Source organism: Pelodiscus sinensis, unplaced genomic scaffold (genome assembly GCF_049634645.1).
Source record: "Pelodiscus sinensis isolate JC-2024 unplaced genomic scaffold, ASM4963464v1 ctg221, whole genome shotgun sequence".
NCBI lineage: Eukaryota > Metazoa > Chordata > Testudines > Trionychidae > Pelodiscus > Pelodiscus sinensis.
Genome location: NW_027465983.1, coordinates 51,395 through 65,766, shown reverse-complemented (window position 1 = coordinate 65,766; position 14,372 = coordinate 51,395). Strand labels below are relative to the sequence as shown.

Below are 14,372 nucleotides of genomic sequence, written 5' to 3'. Positions count from 1 at the left end.
GAAGGGGGGCTCTCCCAGCAGGCCCTGGGGCACGGGGAAGGGGGGCTCTCCCGGCAGGCCCTGGGGCACGGGGAAGGGGGGCTCTCCCGGCAGGCCCTGGGGCACGGGAAGGGGGGCTCTCCCAGCAGGCCCTGGGGCACGGGGAAGGGGGGCTCTCCCGGCAGGCCCTGGGGCACGGGGAAGGGGGGCTCTCCCGGCAGGCCCTGGGGCACGGGGAAGGGGGGCTCTCCCGGCAGGCCCTGGGGCACGGGGAAGGGGGGCTCTCCCGGCAGGCCCTGGGGCACGGGGAAGGGGGGCTCTCCCAGCAGGCCCTGGGGCACGGGGAAGGGGGGTTCTCCCGGCAGGCCCTGGGGCACGGGGAAGGGGGGCTCTCCCGGCAGGCCCTGGGGCACGGGGAAGGGGGGCTCTCCCCGCAGGCCCTGGGGCACGGGGAAGGGGGGCTCTCCCCTCAGGCCCTGGGGGCACGGGGAAGGGGGGTTTTCCCGGCAGGCCCTGGGGCACGGGGAAGGGGGGCTCTCCCAGCAGGCCCTGGGGCACGGGGAAGGGGGGTTCTCCCGGCAGGCCCTGGGGCACGGGGAAGGGGGGCTCTCCCGGCAGGCCCTGGGGCACGGGGAAGGGGGGCTCTCCCCTCAGGCCCTGGGGCACGGGGAAGGGGGGCTCTCCCGGCAGGCCCTGGGGCACGGGGAAGGGGGGCTCTCCCGGCAGGCCCTGGGGCACGGGGAAGGGGGGCTCTCCCCTCAGGCCCTGGGGCACGGGGAAGGGGGGCTCTCCCCTCAGGCCCTGGGGGCACGGGGAAGGGGGGCTCTCCCCTCAGGCCCTGGGGCACGGGGAAGGGGGGCTCTCCCAGCAGGCCCTGGGGCACGGGGAAGGGGGGCTCTCCCGGCAGGCCCTGGGGCACGGGGAAGGGGGGTTTTCCCGGCAGGCCCTGGGGCACGGGGAAGGGGGGCTCTCCCCTCAGGCCCTGGGGGCACGGGGAAGGGGGGCTCTCCCAGCAGGCCCTGGGGGCACGGGGAAGGGGGGTTCTCCCAGCAGGCCCTGGGGCACGGGGAAGGGGGGCTCTCCCCGCAGGCCCTGGGGCACGGGGAAGGGGGGCTCTCCCCTCAGGCCCTGGGGCACGGGGAAGGGGGGCTCTCCCAGCAGGCCCTGGGGGCACGGGGAAGGGGGGTTCTCCCGGCAGGCCCTGGGGCACGGGGAAGGGGGGCTCTCCCCTCAGGCCCTGGGGCACGGGGAAGGGGGGCTCTCCTGGCAGGCCCTGGGGCACGGGGAAGGGGGGCTCTCCTGGCAGGCCCTGGGGCACGGGGAAGGGGGGCTCTCCCCGCAGGCCCTGGGGCACGGGGAAGGGGGGCTCTCCCCTCAGGCCCTGGGGCACGGGGAAGGGGGGTTTTCCCGGCAGGCCCTGGGGCACGGGGAAGGGGGGCTCTCCCGGCAGGCCCTGGGGCACGGGGAAGGGGGGCTCTCCCAGCAGGCCCTGGGGCACGGGGAAGGGGGGCTCTCCCCTCAGGCCCTGGGGCACGGGGAAGGGGGGTTTTCCCGGCAGGCCCTGGGGCACGGGGAAGGGGGGCTCTCCCGGCAGGCCCTGGGGCACGGGGAAGGGGGGCTCTCCTGGCAGGCCCTGGGGCACGGGGAAGGGGGGCTCTCCCCTCAGGCCCTGGGGCACGGGGAAGGGGGGTTTTCCCGGCAGGCCCTGGGGCACGGGGAAGGGGGGCTCTCCCAGCAGGCCCTGGGGCACAGGGAAGGGGGGCTCTCCCGGCAGGCCCTGGGGGCACGGGGAAGGGGGGCTCTCCCGGCAGGCCCTGGGGGCACGGGGAAGGGGGGCTCTCCCAGCAGGCCCTGGGGCACGGGGAAGGGGGGTTTTCCCGGCAGGCCCTGGGGCACAGGGAAGGGGGGCTCTCCTGGCAGGCCCTGGGGCACGGGGAAGGGGGGCTCTCCCCTCAGGCCCTGGGGCACGGGGAAGGGGGGTTTTCCCGGCAGGCCCTGGGGCACGGGGAAGGGGGGCTCTCCCCTCAGGCCCTGGGGCACGGGGAAGGGGGGCTCTCCTGGCAGGCCCTGGGGCACGGGGAAGGGGGGTTTTCCCGGCAGGCCCTGGGGCACGGGGAAGGGGGGCTCTCCCCTCAGGCCCTGGGGCACGGGGAAGGGGGGCTCTCCTGGCAGGCCCTGGGGCACAGGGAAGGGGGGCTCTCCCCTCAGGCCCTGGGGCACGGGGAAGGGGGGCTCTCCCGGCAGGCCCTGGGGCACGGGGAAGGGGGGCTCTCCCGGCAGGCCCTGGGGCACGGGGAAGGGGGGCTCTCCCCTCAGGCCCTGGGGCACGGGGAAGGGGGGCTCTCCCAGCAGGCCCTGGGGCACGGGGAAGGGGGGCTCTCCCGGCAGGCCCTGGGGCACGGGGAAGGGGGGTTTTCCCGGCAGGCCCTGGGGCACGGGGAAGGGGGGCTCTCCCGGCAGGCCCTGGGGCACGGGGAAGGGGGGCTCTCCCCTCAGGCCCTGGGGCACGGGGAAGGGGGGTTTTCCCGGCAGGCCCTGGGGCACGGGGAAGGGGGGCTCTCCCCTCAGGCCCTGGGGCACGGGGAAGGGGGGCTCTCCCAGCAGGCCCTGGGGGCACGGGGAAGGGGGGTTCTCCCGGCAGGCCCTGGGGCACGGGGAAGGGGGGCTCTCCCGGCAGGCCCTGGGGCACGGGGAAGGGGGGCTCTCCTGGCAGGCCCTGGGGCACGGGGAAGGGGGGTTTTCCCGGCAGGCCCTGGGGCACGGGGAAGGGGGGTTTTCCCGGCAGGCCCTGGGGCACAGGGAAGGGGGGCTCTCCTGGCAGGCCCTGGGGCACGGGGAAGGGGGGCTCTCCCGGCAGGCCCTGGGGCACGGGGAAGGGGGGTTTTCCCGGCAGGCCCTGGGGCACAGGGAAGGGGGGCTCTCCTGGCAGGCCCTGGGGCACGGGGAAGGGGGGCTCTCCCGGCAGGCCCTGGGGCACGGGGAAGGGGGGTTTTCCCGGCAGGCCCTGGGGCACAGGGAAGGGGGGCTCTCCTGGCAGGCCCTGGGGCACGGGGAAGGGGGGCTCTCCCGGCAGGCCCTGGGGCACGGGGAAGGGGGGCTCTCCCCGCAGGCCCTGGGGCACGGGGAAGGGGGGCTCTCCCGGCAGGCCCTGGGGCACGGGGAAGGGGGGCTCTCCCGGCAGGCCCTGGGGCACGGGGAAGGGGGGCTCTCCCAGCAGGCCCTGGGGGCACGGGGAAGGGGGGTTTTCCCCGCAGGCCCTGGGGCACTGGGAAGGGGGGTTCTCCCGGCAGGCCCTGGGGCACGGGGAAGGGGGGCTCTCCCGGCAGGCCCTGGGGCACGGGGAAGGGGGGCTCTCCCGGCAGGCCCTGGGGCACGGGGAAGGGGGGCTCTCCCCGCAGGCCCTGGGGCACGGGGAAGGGGGGCTCTCCCCTCAGGCCCTGGGGCACGGGGAAGGGGGGCTCTCCCCGCAGGCCCTGGGGCACGGGGAAGGGGGGCTCTCCCCTCAGGCCCTGGGGGCACGGGGAAGGGGGGTTCTCCCCTCAGGCCCTGGGGGCACGGGGAAGGGGGGTTCTCCTGGCAGGCCCTGGGGCACGGGGAAGGGGGGCTCTCCCGGCAGGCCCTGGGGCACGGGGAAGGGGGGCTCTCCTGGCAGGCCCTGGGGCACGGGGAAGGGGGGCTCTCCCAGCAGGCCCTGGGGCACGGGGAAGGGGGGCTCTCCCAGCAGGCCCTGGGGCACGGGGAAGGGGGGCTCTCCCAGCAGGCCCTGGGGCACGGGGAAGGGGGGCTCTCCCCTCAGGCCCTGGGGCACGGGGAAGGGGGGCTCTCCCGGCAGGCCCTGGGGCACGGGGAAGGGGGGTTTTCCCGGCAGGCCCTGGGGCACAGGGAAGGGGGGTTTTCCCGGCAGGCCCTGGGGCACGGGGAAGGGGGGTTCTCCCGGCAGGCCCTGGGGCACGGGGAAGGGGGGCTCTCCTGGCAGGCCCTGGGGCACGGGGAAGGGGGGCTCTCCCGGCAGGCCCTGGGGCACGGGGAAGGGGGGTTCTCCCGGCAGGTCCTGGGGCACGGGGAAGGGGGGTTCTCCCGGCAGGCCCTGGGGCACAGGGAAGGGGGGCTCTCCCCGCAGGCCCTGGGGCACGGGGAAGGGGGGCTCTCCCGGCAGGCCCTGGGGCACGGGGAAGGGGGGCTCTCCCCGCAGGCCCTGGGGCACGGGGAAGGGGGGCTCTCCCCGCAGGCCCTGGGGCACGGGGAAGGGGGGCTCTCCCGGCAGGCCCTGGGGCACGGGGAAGGGGGGCTCTCCCGGCAGGCCCTGGGGGCACGGGGAAGGGGGGCTCTCCCGGCAGGCCCTGGGGCACGGGGAAGGGGGGCTCTCCCGGCAGGCCCTGGGGCACGGGGAAGGGGGGCTCTCCCGGCAGGCCCTGGGGGCACGGGGAAGGGGGGCTCTCCCGGCAGGCCCTGGGGGCACGGGGAAGGGGGGCTCTCCCCGCAGGCCCTGGGGCATGGGGAAGGGGGGCTCTCCCGGCAGGCCCTGGGGCACAGGGAAGGGGGGCTCTCCCCGCAGGCCCTGGGGCACGGGGAAGGGGGGCTCTCCCGGCAGGCCCTGGGGCACGGGGAAGGGGGGCTCTCCCCGCAGGCCCTGGGGCACGCCGGGTGCTATTCGCTGACGCCCTGGGGCTGCCTTTAACCCGCCTGCGGCGTTACCAGCCCTGCCCGCCACCCTCGCCCGAGTCACCCCCCCGAGGTGCTGCCCCCCAGCAGCCGGCCGCTGCCGTCCCCCTGCCTGGTGCCCCCGCTCGGGCGGGGCGAGCCGGAGCGGCTGGGGGAGGTGCTGGCGCCGGGCCCTGGAGCCGTGGCTTCTGCAGGGCCCCGTGCGGGTGCTGAACGTGGCCTACAGCAAAGCCGTGCACGTGCGGGCCAGCCGGGACCGCTGGCGCTCCTACCGCGGCACCCGCCCGCCACGTGCCAGGGCTCGCCCGACGGACGGAGCGACCGCCCTGCCTTCAGCCTGCCCCTCAGCCGGCCAGGAGGAGCAGCAGGCGGAGGAGGCAGCTCGGCTGGATTTCGTGATCCGGTACCAGACCGATAGCCAGGGCACGACCCCAGCGTGGTGGGCACGCGCCAGGGCAGCTGGCCGGGAGCGCGCAGGCCGCCAGCCGAAGAGCTGCATGAGGCCGGGGAGGAGGTAAAATCCCACATTCCTCTATGTCCAAGGACCCCAAATCTTCCCACAGAATCCCCCTAAGAGAGCCCCCCGAGTGCCCCAAGCCCCATCATGTCTCTGAGCCCTTCAAGTCCCCCCATCTCCATGACTCAGAGCCCCCCAGAATCACCCAAGCCCCCAAGTCTCCCTGCCTCATGACCCCGAGTCCCCATGTCCTGTGAGCACCCCACTAATCACCCTGTGACGTGGATCATCCCGCCGTGACGCTGAGTCCCCATGTCCTGTGAGCCCCCCACTAATCACCCTGTGACGTGGATCATCCCGCCGTGACGCTGAGTCCCCATGTCCTGTGAGCCCCCCACTAATCACCCTGTGACGTGGATCATCCCGCCGTGACGCTGAGTCCCCATGTCCTGTGAGCACCCCACTAATCACCCTGTGACGTGGATCATCCCGCCGTGACGCTGAGTCCCCATGTCCTGTGAGCACCCCACTAATCACCCTGTGACGTGGATCATCCCGCCGTGACGCTGAGTCCCCATGTCCTGTGAGCACCCCACTAATCACCCTGTGACGTGGATCATCCCGCCGTGACGCTGAGTCCCATGTCCTGTGAACCCCCCACTAATCACCCTGTGACGTGGATCATCCCGCCGTGACGCTGAGTCCCCATGTCCTGTGAGCACCCCACTAATCACACTGTGACGTGGATCATCCCGCCGTGACGCTGAGTCCCCATGTCCTGTGAACCCCCCACTAATCACCCTGTGACGTGGATCATCCCGCCGTGACGCTGAGTCCCCATGTCCTGTGAGCACCCCACTAATCACCCTGTGACGTGGATCATCCCGCCGTGACGCTGAGTCCCCATGTCCTGTGAACCCCCCACTAATCACCCTGTGACGTGGATCATCCCGCCGTGACGCTGAGTCCCCATGTCCTGTGAACCCCCCACTAATCACCCTGTGACGTGGATCATCCCGCCGTGACGCTGAGTCCCCATGTCCTGTGAACCCCCCACTAATCACCCTGTGACGTGGATCATCCCGCCGTGACGCTGAGTCCCCATGTCCTGTGAACCCCCCACTAATCACCCTGTGACGTGGATCATCCCGCCGTGACGCTGAGTCCCCATGTCCTGTGAACCCCCCACTAATCACCCTGTGACGTGGATCATCCCGCCGTGACGCTGAGTCCCCATGTCCTGTGAACCCCCCACTAATCACCCTGTGACGTGGATCATCCCGCCGTGACGCTGAGTCCCCATGTCCTGTGAGCACCCCACTAATCACCCTGTGACGTGGATCATCCCGCCGTGACGCTGAGTCCCCATGTCCTGTGAGCACCCCACTAATCACCCTGTGACGTGGATCATCCCGCCGTGACGCTGAGTCCCCATGTCCTGTGAGCACCCCACTAATCACCCTGTGACGTGGATCATCCCGCCGTGACGCTGAGTCCCCATGTCCTGTGAACCCCCCACTAATCACCCTGTGACGTGGATCATCCCGCCGTGACGCTGAGTCCCCATGTCCTGTGAGCACCCCACTAATCACCCTGTGACGTGGATCATCCCGCCGTGACGCTGAGTCCCCATGTCCTGTGAGCACCCCACTAATCACCCTGTGACGTGGATCATCCCGCCGTGACGCTGAGTCCCCATGTCCTGTGAGCACCCCACTAATCACCCTGTGACGTGGATCATCCCGCCGTGACGCTGAGTCCCCATGTCCTGTGAACCCCCCACTAATCACCCTGGGTACGTCTACACTACAGCGCTAGTTCGAACTAACTTAGTTCGAATTAGTTAATTCGAACTAAGCTAGTTCGAACTAGCGCATCTAGAACTAAAAACTAGTTCGAACTAGCGTTTTGCTAGTTCGAACTAGCGCGTCCACACTGATTGGACGCAGGGGGGCATTTAAGGGCAGCTGAAACCGGTTCTGGCAGGGCATCAGGTCAGCAGTTGCTTTGTGTGGCTGCTGTCTGAGGCTATCTGAGGCTCGTGCTTAAAGGGACCCCCCCTGGACAGCCGGTTCTCAGCTTTTCCTGCTTGCTTGCCAACCTCGCCGAGGGACAGCAAAGCGTCGGTCTCTGTGCCCGTCTGTGTCGGTGCTTCCCTTCGGGGGGGCCGCCGCAGGTGGCAACATGGAGCCACGGCTCGCCCTGCACCTTCTGGTGCACGTTCTGGACTTGCTGCTGCAAGCCTGCCAGCAATGGCTCGAGGCTGCCTGGCACCACCTGGGGAACGTCAGCCCCCTGCCTCTCCGCCTGGCCGCCCTGGGGGCCGTGGAGGAGCCGCGGCGGCGCCCCGGCACCGGCGTGCCCCGCCGCATCTGGCGTCTGGACACCAGCAGCGACTGGTGGGACCGCATCGTCCTGGAGCGCTGGGACGACCGACAGTGGACCCAGAACTTTAGGATGAGGAGGGACACCTTCCTGGAGCTCTGCGAGTGGCTCGCCCCTGCCCTGCAAAGAAGGGACACTCGCATGAGGCCCGCCATCCCCCTCCAGAAGCGGGTGGCCATCGCCCTCTGGAAGCTCTCCACGCCGGATAGCTACCGATCCGTCGGGAACCAGTTCGGCGTGGGGAGATCCACTGTCGGAGCAGTGCTCATGCAGGTACGGCGCTCGTCGGCCACCGAGCCGGGGGGGAGGGGGGCTGCGAGGAGGGGATGGGCCGCCCCAGGGACAAAGGGGGGGGCGGGAGGAGGCGAAAGCGCCCCGCACCGGAGGGGTCGGGCTGTCCCGGCCGTACTACACGCCGCCAGGGGGGTTGCTTCCGGGAGTGGGGCGCGGGGCACTGCCAGGGCACGCACGCTCCCAGCCACCCGGGCGCCCCACTGATTGACGCTTTGCTGTGTCTCTCTCCGCAGGTGGTCAAGGCCATCAACCGGGTGCTGCTCCGCAGGGTGGTCCGCCTCGCCAACCCGGATGCCGTCATCCGGGGATTCGGCGCCCTCGGCTTCCCCAACTGCGGGGGGGCCATCGACGGGACGCACATCCCCATCCGTGCCCCGGAACACCAGGCGTCCCGGTACGTGAACCGCAAGGGGTACTTCTCCGTCATCCTGCAGGCCGTATGTGACCACCGGGGACAGTTGACGGACATAAATGTGGGCTGGTCCGGCAAAGCACACGACGCCCGGGTGTACCGGAACTCCTCCGTGTGCCAGCGGCTGCAGGACGGGACCTTCTTCCCCGACCGCCACATCAGGGTCGGGGACGTGGACATGCCCGTCTGCCTGGTGGGGGATGCCGCCTACCCACTGCAGCCCTGGCTCATGAAGCCCTACACGGGACACCTCAATCCCTCCCGCCAGGCCTTCAATAACAGGCTGAGCAGGGCCCGCATCGTGGTGGAGGGGGCCTTCGGGCGACTGAAAGCCCGCTTTCGATGCCTCCTCACCCGTCTGGACCTGGCCGAGCACAACATCCCTCCCGTGGTGGCGGCATGTTGTGTGCTCCACAATTTGTGTGAGCGGAAGGGGGAGGCTTTCTTGCCAGCCTGGATGGCTGAGGCTGACCGCATGGCTGGACACTACGGTCAGCCCCGCACCGCCGCCGTCCGGGAAGCCCAGCGGGGGGCCATCCGGATCCGGGAAGCCCTGCGGGAGAGCTTCCAGGTGGAGGAGGAGGAGGACTGACCTCTCCCTGCATGCCCCACCGGGGCCTTCTTCCACCCTACCCCCCCCTTCCCCTTTCCCCTCCCTACCTACTGTCAAATAAAGACACCTGTTTTTCCAACAAAAACGTCTGTTTATTTCACAGAACTGGGGTGGGGGAGGGAGGAATGAAGGTGGGAGAAGGGAGGGGGAAACCTGGGACGAGGGAGCTGGAAGGGGAGGGGAGGGAAGGGAGGAAGGGAAAGGAAAGCTCAGGGGTGGGAGTCTGGGTGCCTCTCCCGTCTCGCCACACTGCGGGTCCGGGGGCGTCGGTGGGGAATGGTTGTGGAGGGGGGGGCAGAGAGGACAGGGGGTGTGGAGGAAGCAGGAGCGGAAGCAGGAGGAGCAGGAGGAGCAGGGGGAGCAAGAGGGGGAGCAAGAGGGGGAGCAGGAGGAGCAAGAGGGGGAGCAGGGGGAGCAAGAGGGGGAGCAGGAGGAGCAAGAGGGGGAGCAAGAGGGGGAGCAGGGGGAGGAGGAAATGGAAAGCGGTCTAGCAGGCTCTGGAGGTGGCCTCGCAGGGCACGGCCCTGCTCCTCCAGGGCCTCCAGACTCCTCTGGCGCAGCCTGAGGTCCTCCTGGACCCAGTGGTCCTGGAGACGGAGCTGTCGGTCCAGGAACCGGAGATGCCGCCTCTGGTAGTCCTCCTGGTTCCTGGCTGTCCTGCTTGCCCGGGCGCGGGCGGCTGCTGCAGGCGGTGTGGTGCGCCCTGCAGTCCCCGGTGCTGCAGCTGTTTGGTGCAAGAAGACCAGCGGTCAATGACCCCAGGGGCCCAGGTGTGTGAAACCCAGCTCCCCTCTGCAAGGCCAGGGCCCCTGCAGGATCCCCAGCTGCTGCTCCGTGGTGGGCAAGGCCCAGGCGCACGGTCCCGGGGCTCCCTCTCGCCCCAGCCCCCCGTACACATAAGGGGAACACGAGGGTACTCACAGGTGGACGCCTCCCCGGCCTCTGATGATGCAGGCGAGCGGCTCTGTGGGGTGCCTCGGGGGTCCCGGGTCCTGGGAAGGCTGGCAGCAGGCTCCTGGCTCTCAGAGCCCTCTTGCTCCTCCTCGGTGTCCAGGAGCGGTCCCTCTGCCCCGGGGTCAATCACGTCCCGGGGGGCAGGGACGGCATGAGCCCCCAGGAGGCGGTCCAGGGCATGGAAGTGGGGGCAGGCCTCCGGGTCAGCCCCTGGCAGGCAGGCCCGGGAGTAGGACTGCCGCAAGTCTTTAATCTTGCAGCGCACCTGCTCCCGGCTGCGCTGGTGGCCCCTGGCGGCCAGGCTGGCAGCCATGCGTCCATAGACGGCCGCGTTCCGGTGGCTAGTGCGGAGATCGTGGACATTGGAGGCTTCCCCCCAAACCTCGATGAGGTCCACGATCTCCGCACTTGACCAGGCGGGCGCCCGCCTTTTGCGCCCCCGGGCAGGCTCCTGGGAGCCGCCAGGCTGGTCGTGGGGAGCAGTGGAGGGCTGGGAGCCCTCGGATGGCTGGCTCATGGTGTGGCAGGTGCAGGCTGTGCAGGCACGGGTGCTTGCAGCCTTGCAACTGGCACAAAGTGAGTAGCCAGCCCGTGGCCCTTTAAGGGCTCCGGGGCCGGGAGGGGGGCAATAGAGTTTCCCTGGTGTTGGCCAGAGTGGCCACCAGGGAAACCTGGGAAGCCTTAGCCTCCCACTAGTTCGAACTAAAGGGCTACACAGCCCTTAGTTCGAACTAGCTAGTTCGAACTAGGCGTTAGTCCTCGTAAAATGAGGTTTACCTAGTTCGAACTAAGCGCTCCGTTAGTTCGAATTAAGTTCGAACTAACGGAGCGCTAGTGTAGCGCATAGGAAAGTTAGTTCGAACTAACGTCCGTTAGTTCGAACTAACTTTCTAGTGTAGACATACCCTCTGTGACGTGGATCATCCCGCCGTGACGCTGAGTCCCCATGTCCTGTGAACCCCCCACTAATCACCCTGTGACGTGGATCATCCCGCCGTGACGCTGAGTCCCCATGTCCTGTGAACCCCCCACTAATCACCCTGTGACGTGGATCATCCCGCCGTGACGCTGAGTCCCCAAATCACCTGATCCCGTGACTCTGAGCCCTGAGCCCCTCCCCTTTCTGGGGACCTGGGCCTGTGGCAAGGCAGCCCCGTCCCCGCTCTGAATTCCTCTGCCTTTGCCCTACCCTCCTGAGATGGTCCCGGCCCCCCAGGGCATAGAGTGGGGGGAGGGATGTCGTAGGGCCCAGGGTATGGCTGTGGGTTCGTACTGTCGACGGAGGATCAGCAAGTGAGAGGGGAAAGGGTTAATGAGGGCAGGGAGGGGTAGCATTGTTGGTCTGTGCAAAGTAAGCGTGCAATCGTGCCACATCAGGTGCATGCGTTAGCACTAGCGCAAAGAAAGTGCAATGGTCCCAAACCAGCATTCACCCGGGTCCCTTGTGCACCACTTGCACTACAGAACCGTGGGTGTGAAACACTCCCAAATCCCAGTTTGCCCAGCTCTGGCATGCGAATGTTAGCACTGGGGCCCAGTCAGTGGTCCAGGCTCCCAGATCACCATTTGCTCCTTTGCGCAGTCGTTTGCACCAGTGCAAAGAGCGTGCGTAATGCCCGCAATCCTGAATTCAGCCTGCTTCCTTGTGCAATTGTTGCAGAAGTGTAAAGTGACTGGGGAACATTCCTGAGTCAGAATTCAGCCTTGTGCTATCATTTGCACTAGTGAAAAATGTGTGTGAAACACTCCCAAATCCTCTCTTGCACAGGATGTGCAAAGCCAGCGAGCAAATCAGGTGTGTGCATTAGCACCGTGAAACCTTCCCCGGTCAGAACCCAGCCTGCTTCATTGTGTGTCCTAGCACTAGTGCACAGCAAGTGTGCAGTGCTCCCAGACCGGCTTCATGGCGCAGTCATGGTGAAGGATTTTCACGCCTGCTTTTCACTAATGTGTCCTGACAAGACTGACCCCCACTGTGCAAATCTGCCTGGCTTCGTAGGAGCCAGAGCTGCCTCCTGGCCGGGTCTTGGCCCGTGCCATTAACTCCAGCGCCCGAGGCAGGGTGAGGGAGACAGTCCAGGTGGTGAACTCTCACGCTGGCGGGCCACTGGTGCGCAGTGCAAAACAAGCCGCAGGGGAAATGGAGGAGGCAGCGCAGCCAGTTACTTGTTCTGCCGAAGCCGAGCCCGAGGGCTGCGGCGGAGGCAAAATCACTTCAGCGGGTGTTTTCTCTGAAACTCGGGCAGAGGGCTCCAGAGCAGGCAGGAAGCAGAGTTCATTTCCAGCCAGACAAGTGGGGAGAGCGAGCGCTCTGCGGTCGGCTGCTTTGCTCAGAGACCTCATTTCAAGTGGGTAGATGGAGGGATAAAAGTGCTAAAGACGCCCGCCCGCGCCCCTGAACCTCAGGCAGGGCTGGCCAGAGCCCAGTGTGACGGGGCCTGTTCTCAGCCGGGGTCTGGGGGTGCCCGCGCCCCCGAACCTCAGGCAGGGCTGGCCAGAGCCCAGTGTGACGGGGCCTGTTCTCAGCCGGGGTCTGGGGGTGCCCGCGCCCCCGAACCTCAGGCAGGGCTGGCCAGAGCCCAGTGTGACGGGGCCTGTTCTCAGCCGGGGTCTGGGGGTGCCCGCGCCCCCGAACCTCAGGCAGGGCTGGCCAGAGCCCAGTGTGACGGGGCCTGTTCTCGGCCGGGGTCTGGGCCCGCCCGCGCCCCCGAACCTCAGGCAGGGCTGGCCAGAGCCCAGTGAGACGGGGCCTGTTCTCGGCCGGGGTCTGGGCCCGCCCGCGCCCCCGAACCTCAGGCAGGGCTGGCCAGAGCCCAGTGTGACGGGGCCTGTTCTCGGCTCGGGTCTGGGGGTGCCCACACCCCCGAACCTCAGGCAGGGCTGGCCAGAGCCCAGTGTGACGGGGCCTGTTCTCAGCCGGGGTCTGGGGGTGCCCACACCCCCGAACCTCAGGCAGGTCTGGCCAGAGCCCAGTGTGACGGGGCCTGTTCTCGGCTCGGGTCTGGGGGTGCCCACGCCCCCGAACCTCAGGCAGGTCTGGCCAGAGCCCAGTGTGACGGGGCCTGTTCTCGGCCGGGGTCTGGGGGTGCCCACACCCCCGAACCTCAGGCAGGTCTGGCCAGAGCCCAGTGTGACGGGGCCTGTTCTCGGCCGGGGTCTGGACCCGCCCGCGCCCCCGAACCTCAGGCAGGTCTGGCCAGAGCCCAGTGTGACGGGGCCTGTTCTCAGCCGGGGTCTGGGGGTGCCCACACCCCCGAACCTCAGGCAGGGCTGGCCAGAGCCCAGTGTGACGGGGCCTGTTCTCGGCTCGGGTCTGGGGGTGCCCACGCCCCCGAACCTCAGGCAGGTCTGGCCAGAGCCCAGTGTGACGGGGCCTGTTCTCGGCTCGGGTCTGGGGGTGCCCACGCCCCCGAACCTCAGGCAGGTCTGGCCAGAGCCCAGTGTGACGGGGCCTGTTCTCGGCCGGGGTCTGGACCCGCCCGCGCCCCCGAACCTCAGGCAGGTCTGGCCAGAGCCCAGTGTGACGGGGCCTGTTCTCAGCCGGGGTCTGGGGGTGCCCACACCCCCGAACCTCAGGCAGGGCTGGCCAGAGCCCAGTGTGACGGGGCCTGTTCTCAGCCGGGGTCTGGGGGCGCCCACACCCCCGAACCTCAGGCAGGGCTGGCCAGAGCCCAGTGTGACGGGGCCTGTTCTCGGCCGGGGTCTGGACCCGCCCGCGCCCCCGAACCTCAGGCAGGGCTGGCCAGAGCCCAGTGTGACGGGGCCTGTTCTCGGCCGGGGTCTGGGGGTGCCCGCGCCCCCGAACCTCAGGCAGGGCTGGCCAGAGCCCAGTGTGACGGGGCCTGTTCTCGGCCGGGGTCTGGGGGTGCCCGCGCCCCCGAACCTCAGGCAGGTCTGGCCAGAGCCCAGTGTGACGGGGCCTGTTCTCAGCCGGGGTCTGGGGGTGCCCGCGCCCCCGAACCTCAGGCAGGGCTGGCCAGAGCCCAGTGTGACGGGGCCTGTTCTCGGCCGGGGTCTGGGGGCGCCCACACCCCCGAACCTCAGGCAGGGCTGGCCAGAGCCCAGTGTGACGGGGCCTGTTCTCAGCCGGGGTCTGGGGGCGCCCACACCCCCGAACCTCAGGCAGGGCTGGCCAGAGCCCAGTGTGACGGGGCCTGTTCTCGGCCGGGGTCTGGACCCGCCCGCGCCCCCGAACCTCAGGCAGGGCTGGCCAGAGCCCAGTGTGACGGGGCCTGTTCTCGGCCGGGGTCTGGGGGTGCCCGCGCCCCCGAACCTCAGGCAGGGCTGGCCAGAGCCCAGTGTGACGGGGCCTGTTCTCGGCCGGGGTCTGGGGGTGCCCGCGCCCCCGAACCTCAGGCAGGTCTGGCCAGAGCCCAGTGTGACGGGGCCTGTTCTCAGCCGGGGTCTGGGGGTGCCCGCGCCCCCGAACCTCAGGCAGGGCTGGCCAGAGCCCAGTGTGACGGGGCCTGTTCTCGGCCGGGGTCTGGGGGCGCCCACACCCCCGAACCTCAGGCAGGGCTGGCCAGAGCCCAGTGTGACGGGGCCTGTTCTCGGCCGGGGTCTGGGGGCGCCCACACCCCCGAACCTCAGGCAGGGCTGGCCAGAGCCCAGTGTGA

General features: G+C 69.7%; 1 protein-coding gene across 1 annotated transcript; it reads right to left on the bottom strand.

The window, feature by feature from the left end:
• Positions 1-8,883: 8,883 nt before the first annotated feature.
• On the bottom strand, positions 8,884-10,273 carry LOC142825651 (uncharacterized). The gene is made up of 2 exons (XM_075917706.1): positions 9,724-10,273; positions 8,884-9,526 (listed from the first exon to the last, which is right to left on the bottom strand). Exons 1-2 carry the CDS (start codon positions 10,271-10,273, stop codon positions 9,012-9,014), a joined length of 1,065 nt encoding a protein of 354 aa, XP_075773821.1. The 3' UTR covers positions 8,884-9,011.
• Positions 10,274-14,372: the final 4,099 nt, after the last annotated feature.

Bases quoted from the DNA above. Each gene is read 5' to 3' on its own strand.
- LOC142825651 (XM_075917706.1), bottom strand. From the start codon at position 10,273: ATGAGCCAGCCATCCGAGGGCTCCCAGCCCTCCACTGCTCCCCACGAC. The intron at 9,527-9,723 runs GTGAGTACCCTC...TGCACCAAACAG, and splicing joins GGCCGGGGAGGCGTCCACCT to CTGCAGCACCGGGGACTGCA.